This window comes from Lynx canadensis, chromosome B2 (assembly GCF_007474595.2).
Source record: "Lynx canadensis isolate LIC74 chromosome B2, mLynCan4.pri.v2, whole genome shotgun sequence".
Lineage (NCBI taxonomy): Eukaryota > Metazoa > Chordata > Mammalia > Carnivora > Felidae > Lynx > Lynx canadensis.
Genome location: NC_044307.1, coordinates 114,066,796 through 114,080,198, shown reverse-complemented (window position 1 = coordinate 114,080,198; position 13,403 = coordinate 114,066,796). Strand labels below are relative to the sequence as shown.

Here is a 13,403-nt window from a genome sequence, read left to right as displayed (position 1 = left end):
AATATTATATAAAGTCTATGCATTATTTTAGTTTTAAGGAATAAGGTATTTAAATATTTTTATCTATGAGACTATAGGCTAATTTATTCATGCATCCATCCAATTAACACTTAGAAGTATGTTACATACTAGATCCTATGCTGTTTTTAGGACACAATATTAAAGACACAGTGCCAAAAGCCCCAAGTAGTCCACATCTGTAGAAGACTGTAGTTAAATGCTATGACAGAGGTGGGGGTACAATACACCTTAACTAGACAGGGAACATTTCTTAGAGGAGACATTTGAACTAAAACATGCATTTAAGGTGGGAGAGTAATGGGGCTGGGGGTGGGGAGGGGAAGCTGGATATCCCAAGCAAGCCAGCCAATAAGTCTTGTTCACATTTCCTACAATCGAAACATCATCAGTTGTCCACAGAAGAGTCAGCAAGGGAGGAAGAGATCCTAGTGATATCAAATGGATAGAATAAGCTGGAGGTAGTGCAGACCAGTGTGGGAAGATGACTGAGAAGCAAGATTATGTCCACATTCTGGCTTTGGGGACTGGGTGGGTGGTGGTATCAGTTACTGTGATGGAGAAAATAGGAAGCAGGAGTTGTAGGGAAAGTGACAGGGACAATGGTGGAAATAAGAAACCCAGTTTAGGGCACGATCTGCCTTGAATTTTTCTGATCCAGGGATGATCCGAATATTGAAAACTATTAGGTATATATGTTTTGGGGGCCCAGTAGAAAGTTCTAGACCGAAGACAGCTGGACATGATTGGTATATAAGACAGAATTAATTAGGTGCAGGCAATTGTATATATAATGAGAAACACAGAAGGTCTTTTCTTTTTTTAATATATGAGATTTATTGTCAAATTGGTTTCCAACAGAAGGTCTTTAAAGGGGTAACATTTAATGAAGAAACAAAGGAGAAAGACTGGGAAGGAATGATAGAACGAAAGAGGGTGTCAAAGAAATGGGTGATGGTCAATGGTATCAAAAGCTATAGAACATTGAAGCAAAATAAGAACACAATTATCTTCCTTTGTTTATCACAATACGTACAGAGGATGCCTAGCGATTCTAGCATTCCATTCTAAATCCAAAGCTGCAGGATGTTCAGGGAAGGACCTAGGTCTGTTTGTTTAAAGGCTTCCAGATGGCTTTATTACAAAGCTAAGTTTGGTACCCATTGATTTAAGCCATGAATTCCTTGTTAACTCTATATAGTTTCATCTCTATGACACAGAACACATTCCTTCACTGGCTTTAGTCCTCAATATTTCTGAAGTTAGAAACTTATAGGAGATTGCTCCTATAAGAGGAAAAGGTGTTAAACTTCCATTCCTTCCCCCAGTGCCTCTGTGCCTGTGGGTTATTCACCGGTCAAGTGTAGACAGAGAAAAAGATGGTTACTGCCAGTTTAAGGAGAAATCATTGTGGGGGGTACTGTTTTGAGAAACAAAGGATCTGCAAAGGTAGAGAAGAGAGAAGAACGACCCAAGTTTAGGAATACAATATTTTTTTTTTTTAATTTGAGAGAGAGAGAGAGAGAGAGAGAGAGAGAGAGAGAGAGAGAGAGAGAGAAAACAAGTGAATGGGGGAGGGGCAGAGGGAGAGAAAGAGAGAATCCTAAGCAGGCTTGCTGATGCAGGGCTTGGGCCCAGAACCTTGGAATCAAGTGAACCGAAATCAAGTGTGGGACTCTCAACTGACTGAACCACCCAGCCAGCCGCCCCAGGAATACAGTATTTTTAAAAGGTGCCAAGCTAGAAAGGTCCTAGGCCTAGCAGGCAAAACCCATACAGTGACCAATCTCAGTAAGCCACAGATTCAGGCAAATGAAGAAAAAGTCGGGAAGGTAGGCCAGTCTATAAAAAGCTTTAAAAAGCAAACAAGGGGTTTTAGGGCATGTGGGTGGCTCAGTTAGCTAAGCATCTGAGTCTTGGTTTAGGCTCAAATCATGATCTCACGGTTTCATGGGTCCAAGCCCCATCTTGGGGCAGAGCCTCTCATGGAGAGCCTGCTTGGGATTCTCTGTCTCCCTCTCTCTCTGCCTGTCCCCCATTCACACTGTCTCTATCTCTCCAAAAATAAATAAATAAACTTAAAGTAAAACAAACAAAGAAACAAATAAAATGACATGGGGGTTTGGACTTTAATTCTGAAGGCTTAGGATATTTTTTTTGTGGCAATGTGACAAGATCAAAAAACCTTCTGAGGAGATCATTTTGACTATAAGGTAACAAAATAGATTCTCAAGGGAACTGTAATAGAGAACGGGAAACTGTAGTTTAAGTATAAGGCACTGTGTTCACAATAAGATTCATGTAAAATAAGGTAACTGGATCTTGTGATACTAGCTTCAAAGGAAGGAATATTGTCGGGTTTTGTTTGTTTGGGGCCAGATAGCCACTGTAGCACATGAAAGTTCATTCTAATAATGAGCCAATACTAGAAGCAGCCTGCACCTTAACCCACTGCAAGTTATACTCTCTAACCTTAGAGAAGGGACGTTTTAGTCAAGCTCTTCACTTTTATTCAATGTTCTGACAAGATCACCTCAATTCAATTAATGAGCACCTGTGAAGTATCATCCATAAAATATCAGTCACTTCCTCTCCTCGTAATTACCAAGACACATCTCCTCAGATGGAGGGCACTTCGGCAAGGTCCGAGGATATGAACAAATTTGGGGATGCTGCAAATTTTCATCACCTCACTAGTCAAGACAGGACTTTGAACGTTTGTGGTATTTCCCATTTGTGTTTCAGTGAATTGTCAACCAAAATAAAGGACATAATTAATGCAGTCTCAGCTGCCTGCTGCAGTGTCTGGTTATAAGAATGGGACTGAAATCAAATGGATTTGAGTATGAATCACAGATTTGGTATTTGCCAGTTTGTCGAAAACCTGTTATGTCCCACTTTCCTCATTTGTAAAATGAGGAATCACACTACATGCCTCACAAAACTCTCATGAGTTTTAAGTGAAATCACCCATGCAAAGGACCATCCAGAGTCCCGTGCTGGGAAAGAGTCAAGGAGGGCACGGACTGAGCACACTGCCTGCCCTCACAGCCCTCTCGCAACTGGGGAAAGTGAAAGTGTGCTCATGGGTGCATTATGCACTTTAATTCTGAAAGGATTACAAAACTGAGCTTTTATGAAGTGCTTGGGAACATCAGTTGCTCTTTATAGAAGAAAGTATCACGCTTTCTAAAACAGAATCGACTTAACTTATACATGAGGAGTTTATTCTAAATGTGGACAGGCACAAAATACAACTCTCATATAAATCGAAGTGCTTGATGACCTTAATTAGAGGCTGATCAGAGAATATGGTATTTTAGAATAATTATTAAATATGTATTTGCATATCAAGGTATAAGTAAATTTTTACTATTAAAGGAGTCACCTAAAATAAACAGCCTCAAGCCACTACTGACCTTACTTTATATCAAACGAATGTCAAATAACAAGCACCCACTCAACTTTAAAACAGTTTTAAAGCTGCATTTTCTTCCTTACCAAACTGACAGAAATAAAGAATCCTATGACTCAGATTTCCCATCATGTGGGGAAAAGGGTACTCTCATGCTGTTGGTGTATAAGTGGTCATACACTCTCATGTGCCCTAGACATAGACTTTGACTTGGTAAGAGTATCTGAAGGACTTTATGAAGATGTTCAATGTAGCACTGCTTATAATGGCAAAAAATTTGGAAAAACCTAATATCCAAAGCAGGAGCATGATTAAATCATCCTGGGAAGGTAATGGAGGGGTGCTAACTATATTTTTAATATAATATAGTATCTCATGTAGAAAATGTACATATTAAGTGGGAAAAAAGCAGACTGCAAAATAGATTCTGCTTCCCCAAACTTATCTGTATGTTCAAATGTTGCTAAGATTACCTTAGCACAATTGTTTTCAAGTTTAAAAAAATTTTTAAATACCCACAGGCTCTCTCCTTTTCTCCTATTAGCTTACTTATTACATGAATCACACTAACCAATTAATTCAGCTTGGGTTTAACATTTATGCATGACTTCACAAATTGTGCACAATTCCTGTTATTTGATTCCATTTCCATCGTATTTTAAAAGTTGGATTATATGAAATCAATTATTATAATACACTTCAGAGATTGAGACCATAAGTAACTGGGAAGAAAAAAGAAGTTTCAATCTGAACAGGAATTATTGGTTCTTTCTAAAAAAGGAAATAATCTCTTAGTATTAAGAGAAAAAAAGACCATTATATTTTTTACCTAGAACAGTATCCAAATCTATGGAATACAATCATATCAAGTCTCTAAAAATTCTAGGAACTGTTTCAAGAGCTTTTCACAAGCTTCTCAAGGTACACTCCTGGTCTTATTTACCTAGAACCAGACCAATACCTGCCAGGTCCTATGCACTCAGTAAGTGTTTGTTCAAACAATACTTAACTGCTTAACGCTCACAAATGACCCATTTTTCAAACTAAGAAACTATGTTTCAAATGGATAAAGTATCTCATGCTCAGGCACAGTATTCCTAGGGATTCTCATTCATCACTGCCTGATTGGGTGACTCATTATCTCACTGGCCAGAGCAGGGCAGCCCAACTCCATACCTCTCTAAGGGCAGGGCATGAGACTTCCTATACTTCAGACACCTTTTAGCACAGGCTTGTGCAAAGTAAAGGGGCAAAAAAATAAATGTTTGTCAATACCATCAACCTTAATGTTTGTAGTATTCTATCAATGTAGGAATTCCCTCCAGATAAATTATTTCTTTAGAAAAAAAAAAGTGTTGTTGTTATAGATATGAAACAATAGATTAATAACAAAGTTAAAATTTTTTGATGAAATCTCTGCAAAAAAGAATTAGGGTTGAGTAAAGGAAACAAAGTACATGCAGATGACTAAATTACTGTGAATACAATGGCGTATAATCAAGTTTTAAGTAATCGAATCCCTAAATTATTTGGCTATTATGGTTCATAATCACTTTCAGAATGGCGTATAGGATTGGTCTGATAGTCTAACACTTGACCAGTGGTTCTCAGTGTGAGGTTATTTTGTCCTTCGGGCAATTTCTTCCCTCAGGCAATGTCGGGAGACACTTTTGGTTGTCACAGCTGGGAAGTACTACTGGCATCTCACGGGTAGAGGCCACCGATGCTGCTAAACATCCTATAATGCAAAGCACATCCCCTTAAATAATCAAGCAGCTCCAAATGTCAGGAGGGGCAAGGTTGAGAAATACTGTAGTAGACGATTTATACAAGGTGAAACTCTCCACTGTCCTCAAGTTTAAATTAGCACCGAGAGTAAGAGTAGGAAAAGCCTGGATGCCCCAGGTTCTGGACACTGCAACTTTCCCAAGCACACTACTGTCATCTGCAGCCAATTCAAGAGAAGTAGGTGATTCTGCAAGCTGCAGTGGAGACATGGAGGTAAGGTAAAACGTGACATGCACTTTAACCTTCAGTGAATGTGCACATGTCTCCAGTAGCAGCATTCAGGAGTGCAAGAAGAAAGTACCAGCTTTCCTGGGTCCCCAGGGGTCCTAGATCTTCTGACAATTTCTGCCAAGTTAAATAAAGTTATTATTAAAATTATTATTAGATAGTTTTGTATCTAAAATTTAGTAACAAGGATTCCAAGAAAACCCATCCCAAACAAAGATAAATACAGACTATATGTAGCTTTCCCATCCCTGCTTCCCCTGCCTCCCGCCCTCCCCATTTTCTTACTTGGTAGATTATTCATTTGTTGATGGCATTATGGAAGCCATAGAACACATTGTAATCAAAGAAGGGACTATTTTGGTAGAGTTATTTCCTAGTAATAATAACAAAAGGGGAAAAAACAAACGTGTTTTAGAAGTATCAGGAACAATAAAGAGGAGTGAAACGTTTGTGAAGCTACGTCAATATCAAAATTATTAACCTCCTGTGACAAGGAGCTTCGAATGCTGGAGGAGTCAAAGAGACCTCCCATGAGAAAACTGCTGTTGAAACTCCAACACATGAAAGAGTCTATTAAATAAAAAAGCACATAGAAATGCCCAGCTTGATGTAACAAGGGAATCCAGAAGTTATCATCAGAGAGAGGGAAGCATTGCATGCCACGTCTTAGCTCCTTAAGGACTCTGATGATCCTGAAGTCTAAAACAAACATGGCTTTTTCTTATTTCTTATGTGCACTTGGAGTTCTAGGTGGGTATTAACTATAGAACTGCTCTGTCTTTCCTAGACTTAAACTAAAATGTGGCTTCCTAGAGGGTAGGTAGATAGGGAAACACATAAAAGAACAATTAAAACAAAAATTTCCTAACATCTATACAAAGCAATCCATCATTAACACAGTGAGATATAACGCCTCCCAGAAAATGTTTGGTTAATGAATAATTAGTTCAAGAAAGAACATTAAGTGTATCAGGTTAGCCAAAGACAAGTAAGTCACAGACACTATAAAATACAACATAATGGAATTTAAGAAGGACCCTAGTCTAAAAAGCCCACAAAACCCACCTGTGTAAGAGGTCAAAGTATTTCAGCATTACAGATTTCTTATGGATTAAAAAAATGACAGTAATATAAGAACTACATGTGTGGGCCTGCTATACTTATTCTAGAAGAGTCCTTGGTACAGTTTCATTAAAGATAAAATAGGAAAAACATCCAAATTTCCTTATGTTAGAAACAGTACATTTTCAAAGAAAAAGTGATATGTATAATTGACAATTTTTCTGGTAGACCCTGAAGGTCCACAGCACCAAAAATGTGGCTGCAAGCTTCAGTGCCTTGCTTTCCTCATCTATACAATCAGGAGTTGGCCTAAATCTCTAAGGTACAGTCAAGTGTGAAATTTGATTTTAGAACTTTAATTTTAACAGGGCTTTAGAAATTACATTGCTTCTATTGAAACATTAAAAAAAAAATTAACGTTTATTTATTTTTCAGACAGAGAGAGATAGAGTGCAAGCTGGGGAGAGGCAGAGAGAGAGGAAGACAGAATCTGAAGCAGGCTCCAGGCTCCACGTTGTCAACACAGAGTCCAACGTGGGGCTTGAACCCACAAACCATGAGATCATGACCTGAGCCTAAGTCGGACGCTTAACTGACTGAGCCACCCAGGCGCCCCTGATGAAACATTTTTTTAATAGTGTTTTTTAATGTTTACTCACTTTTGAGAGAGAGCGTGAGTGGGAGAGGGGCAGAGAGACAGGGAGATGCAGAATCCGAAGCAGGCTCCAGGCTCTGAGCTGTCAGCACAGAGCTCAATGTGGGGCTCAAACCCACGACCTGAGCCCAAGTCAGACACTTAACCGACTGAACCACCCAGGTGCCCTGAAACATTTTTAAATAATAAAAGACGATAATTTTCTTTTCATCTCCCTAACATTCTGAAAGTTTCAGTGAAACACTCTAGGGGGTGCAAGCATAGGTAGAAAAGTATAATACATAAACATAAAAATTACGTTGAATGTCCGTGTTAACATGGGTTTGTGTCTAAGACAAGAAACAGATATTGGCAAATTCACTAATTAAAATCCTATTAACTATTTTTCATGTTAAACTATAATTTATTAAAACAGGACAACTCCCTTGATGAGAATTATTCTGGATACTGATCAACCAGAAGGTGTGCCCTTGCTTGGAATTTTATTTTCCTTTATTAAGAATTCATGCTTAAGGAAGCTGAAGGCAGGTGTGTTAGCCAAGAGGTCTGCCCAGGTGATAATGTTAATGACTAGGTAGGAACAGGAAAAATGTGTGAGTTTTACAATTTTATTTTATTTTATTTTTAAAAAAATTTTTTAATGTTTGTTTATTTTTGAGAGAGAGAGAGAGAGAGAGAAAGCAGGGGATGGGCAGAGAGAGAGGGAGACACAGAATCCAAAGCAGGCTCTAGGCTCTGAGCTGTCGGCACAGAGCCGAACATGGGGCTCGAACTCACAGACTGTGAGATCATGACCTGAGCCGAAGTCGGGCGCTTAACCAACCGCCTGAGCACCTAGGTGCCCCGAGTTTTACAATTTTAAAAAACTGACTGGAAGACCTTTGTAAAGACATTTTTATTCTACCACATATACAAAAGGAAAACAATTTTTTCCAAAGATAGTATCTCCTAATTATTTTTATTATAAAGATGTCCTTAGTGATGGACTGCCAAAAAATTTCAATGCCACTATCCCTGTTGGCCTAGACTGTCACATAACCGGTAAAATATCTCCTTTAGCAATTTAAAAATACCAATCTCTCTAGAGGTGTACAGTCAGCTCCTTGAACCCACCCAAGGGACCTCACATCACACTTCTCATGCTGCTGTGTCACAAATACTCTCTCCTTAAGGCCAGAGCAAGCTTTAGTTCCCTAGAATAATAAGCACTTTAAGAACTACAACCATGCCTCTCTACTGTCCTTAGGTTTAGATCTGCTCCACGGTATCCTTGTATTCTTAACAGAATTGCACTTCTAATTAGCAGCACTCGAGAATACCTAAATCTTCCTTCATTTAAAATTCAACTGGGTAGAAAGTTATAAAAGTGTTTCAGCACACAGTACTTATGATGACCTCAAATTTGCTGAATTGAAACCACTCATTAGCAGAAAACTATTCAAAAAATATCCTTCTAGAAATTCTAACATATGCAATCAGGAGAAATCTCTTATTCAAGAATAAGGTTAACTACTTTAAGATTAAAAAAAAAAATCAAGACGCAGTTAGAATCTAATGGACCAACATTTTCCATTTGAGCCCACACTTACCTCTCCCGAGGAACAGCAAACCAGTACTCTGGCTGCTTTCTTCGTTTGCCATACTGCTGGACCATGGCTGCAGTGTGAGTGGCAAAGGATTTTCTCATTGGTTTTCCTACTTTAATGCACAGAAACATGGGTGGGGTCTTGCTTTTCTCTTCTTTTGAAGGAAGTATATCTGAATCACATATGAAAAAAAACTTCCTCAATACTGACAGTATTAGTGAAAGTCAAACCCTTCAAATTACAAAGAAGAGTGCCTGATCCCCTCTTAGTGATAGAAAATCAAAACATAGGGAAAAAAAAACCCACTAAATTAGAACTAATCACATTTTTCAGACCTTCTTTAACACAAAAGGAAAAAGCGTTGGATGTTTCAGGTTGGTCTATATCATATAAGATGCTACCTACTGGGAATATGCATAAAAACCAACACAACATGACAATTCACAAGAATATATAGCCATGAAGGGTACTGAGGACCCACTTACACCAGAAGGCAATTTAGTTTAGAATTGAAAGATCTTCAAAAACACTTCAAACCCCTGGGTCACCTGGGTGGCTGTCGGCTAAGCGTCCAACTCTTGATTTCGGCTCAGCTGGCAGTTTGAGAGTTTGAGGCCCGCATTGGGCTCTCCACCGACAGTGTGGAACCTGCTTGGGATTCTCCCTCTCACTCTGCCCCTCCCCCCGACAAAAATAAATAAACTCAAAAATTTATAAAAAAATTTCAAACCCTTTATATTTGGAAATTCAAGGTAAAAAGGAAAGTTACTTGAATTTTTTTTTTTTTTTAAAGCAAACTACTTTTGAACTAGAAATCTAGGTCACAGTTCAAGGCCCAAAATAGATACTATTATACTGATGCTAAGTTTTTTCTCAATTAATGTATAAGTACAGATAAGCTCTATCCAGAAAAAGTTCTCAAATAATTATTCTAATTTTGCTTGCATTTGCAAGTTTCAGAAAGCCAACTATACAACAGAATATAAAGATACTTTAAACAAAAATGGCTTACCTTCAATGGGTACCTGAATTCTCTTTAACAGCCACAACTGAATTTCGGACTTATTATCCATTTGTGCGCCTTGGCAGCTGTTGTCCAGAGTAGATTCTGAAGAGATGTCTAGAGACTCTTTATTCATATTTTCTTCTGTGGAAGACGCCAGTTGCAGTGGGAGGGACACTCTCTCTTTCATCCAGGTTTTATCTGGCTCCTTACTGTCCTCAGTTGGGGGACCACCTACCTGGGGAAGAGAACTACTAAGGGTGATATCTATTCCCACTGGCTCAATACTTTTGCCATCACTTAATTCTGCCTTCTGCAAGTTTTCAGAGAACTGCGACCCTTCTTTGTTCTTATTAAGGTAATATTCAATGAGTTTAACTTTATCTAGATCTTCATGTATGTTCAGTGTGTTTTCCACCTGGCTTTCTGGGGAACCAGACTGCTTGTCCACCTCTGGCATTATATCTTGCTTCTCACAGGTTTCTAAATCTAGGGCCCCCTTCAGCTCAGCATCACTATCTGTTCCGGAAAAGCTCAGGGCTGACTGCACCTGCATTTTTGTAGTAGAACTGATTATTTGTGACTTAGCCTTCCTTAGCTCTTCTGGATCAAGAGTAAGGCACTCCTTTGAGGTGTCTCTTTTGTCCATTCCACTATCAGTTTGAGAAGAAAGTTCTTCCAAGTCAACAAAGTCATCATCTTCCCCTAAAAGGGAATTTTCTTTGGCTATAGATTCAAATGCAGCACGAGTGTCAGAAGGTTCCTTGCTGACCCTAGTCATTGTGGTAGATCCACTGGTTGCCTCTGTGGAAGATTCCAGGGTCTTTAGTTTTCCTGACACAGAGCTATCTGAGGGTTTTATGTGTGTGTATTCTGTTGACTTCTCCAGAGGTCTTGTTGATTTGGAATCTGAAGTGATGGTTCTCTCTCCATTCTGCTGCCGTTTTTCCTTGTTGAGAGATTTGAACTTACTGAATGGGTTGATATCTTTTTCTGAAGCCAGGTCTTCCCATTCTCCAGGCCTGTACAGAGGACAAAGATCCTGAGGTAGGTCACTGTCGGGGGAAAAATGGTGGGTGCACATGGAATGTTAAAAACAAAACCAAAAACAAAATGGAGGAAAGGCAAAAACTAAAACATAAATATACCACAACTTAAATTTATGTGTAAATGATTTCAGAATAAGGAAATGAAATCAAGAAATTGACTTCAAAATGAAACAAATAAACTATAAGAAGGGGTAAAACAAAGGACCATGAGAGTCGCATATCCTACTAGAAGGACATGAATGATTTTTGAGGTCATTTATGAACATGGAGATGTCACCCACCAGATTTTTAATGATGAAATAATATTTCTGATATTCGTGAAGGAAAGGACAAAGGAAATGTTTTAGTACAATGACTTAAATTCCTTAACTATGCAAAGCTTTTCCTTTTTATAAGATAGCATATAAACCAACTACATTAATTCTTAATGGTTCACTGACTGAGTAGCTACTCATTTAACTGTTGTAGAAATTACCAGCCCCAAACCCTAATTCTGAGTTTCATGACAAAGGATCTGATGTTTCCAATAACAGACATCCTTCTCTTCCTGAGGGAGATGCAAGAAGCTTATAGCACCTGCTCCATTTTACACTTTAAAAATTTATAGAAAAGTAAACCAAATAAGTTCTTACTTATGATACTAAGTTTAAAATTCTTAATTTCTTTACTCATAACAATATCATTTTACTTTATGGTGATGGACACTAGTTTATCATCTGAAACATACTGTCCCTTAACAACAGACGCTTTTCTACCCAGGTTTGAATGACACAAAAATATTGATTAAATATGTTCTCCAAAGTTGAAAATAAATGGTCAAGAAACATAATTTTTAAGCTATGACTGGAAAAATTTTGAGTAACCTGTATTTTCACTTACCTTAGTATTAACACTGGGTTAAAACACAGATATATAAAACCCTCCTAAAAAATAACATTGTTAGATTTCAGAAATAATTTCTAAAAAGGCTAGATCATATTTAGGTAATACTTTCTTTTTTTAAAATTTACTGTCAAATTGGCTAACATACAGTGCATACAGTGTGCTCTTGGTTTTGGGGGTAGATCCCCATGATTCATCAATACTCTATCTATTTTTCTGTCTTTGAAATAATTATGGCTATAAACCAACAGAGTACCAGGAAGTTCTCAAGTTATAAGACTATCTCCCCAAAGTTATTTCATAAATCACACACATGGAACATCCATGCTTTTTCTAATACAAATAAAAGCCTCCATAATTGTTAGGCTTTCATAAATGCTTTAAAAAAACTTCTTTAATTCATAATTCATTTCAATTCAATAAGCATTCATTGAGCTGCTAAATGCCATATGCTAAAGGACGATTTTGACCATGTGTTTGTTCTGCAGGAACCTGCATGCACAAAAATGTTCTGCCCAACACTAGCATCCCGGGAGACATTAAAGATGCTTCAGTCCTAGAGTCAGATAAGTAGTGTGACGTGTCATAATTTCCATTTTAGGACCCCAAATTTAATTTGGCATATTAGAGGTTATAAGAAGTCTTGCAACAAAGAAACCCAGTTCTTCACATACTTGGTTAATAAGCAAAACTTTCTTCCATGAACACCCAAGACCCTTTCTCATCTCTTCCTGATCTAGCTTGACCCCCATGAATAGATGTGACTACATTCTGCTCAGCCTCTTACTTTACCTTGTCTACCCCTCCCTTTTTGTTCATCTACCTAATCCAAGTGGGGATTAACTTGTTTTTTTTGGCACCGTAGCTGCCAAGCACTGCTGGGGCAAAGTACACAGTGGTGTCAACTGTCTCTACTGTTAATGTTTTCCAGACTCAGCCAGACACCTAATGTTGATCAATAATCCCTTCAGTTGTTCCCTTCCTATTCTCTGCGGCTACAAAATGTCCTACACAAAAAATACAAAGCCTGAAGTAGAGGGTGGGGAGATTTCACTCACACTCACACACACACACACACACACTTTTAAAAACTATTTGCACATTGCAGTTACAGAATTTATACATGCTTTATCATACAATTTTTGGTAATAATGACATTTTAAGATATTTCTAACTTTTAAACAATTGATGGAGTTCTGAAGTCGATACGAATTTTATATCACACCAATTTCACTCACACATTCTATTTTGCCCATTGATGCACATATTGTTCACTAGACTGAAAAGTCTTCACATACTTGCGTTCAAGGTGAGAATCAGTGAACATAGTAGGAGCCAATTCTTAATTCTTCTCTTTCCCTCCAGCTATAGCATTAACTTCGTATTCCAGATCATTAAAAATCTCACAATGAGAGAAATCTTTCTGTAAAGACATACCTTCCTTTCCTAATATTAAAAAGAATACTTAACATCCTAAGCTGAAGATGTACAATAGTATTATCCCATTAGAAACCATCATTGGGCAAGAAATGCCCCCATTTGCCTGGTCATTCACTTCTAAACTTAACTATTTCTTTACTTATCTTCTTTATTCTTGTCACAGAGAACCTAACGTTCATTCCTTATTTCTAAAACTAGCTCCTCATGTCCTCCTTTCTGCCTCCATCTAAGATCCCAAGGTAGCGGGACACTCCCTCACGAGGGTTTTCATGGAATG

At 38.1% G+C, this 13,403-nt stretch overlaps 1 protein-coding gene across 8 annotated transcripts in view; it reads right to left on the bottom strand.

Moving 5' to 3' along the window:
- Positions 1–13,403, bottom strand: part of NCOA7 (nuclear receptor coactivator 7) — a 155,313-nt gene that overhangs the window by 39,688 nt on the left and 102,222 nt on the right. For 7 of the 8 annotated variants that reach the window (XM_030316276.1, XM_030316279.1, XM_030316273.1 and 4 more), the window contains 2 exons: positions 9,765–10,810; positions 8,756–8,924 (listed from right to left, as the gene is read on the bottom strand). In XM_030316276.1, the coding sequence (XP_030172136.1) occupies positions 8,756–8,924; positions 9,765–10,810 (1,215 nt within the window). The remainder of the gene's footprint in view (positions 1–8,755; positions 8,925–9,764; positions 10,811–13,403) is intronic. The other variant, XM_030316274.1, reaches the window with a different exon arrangement.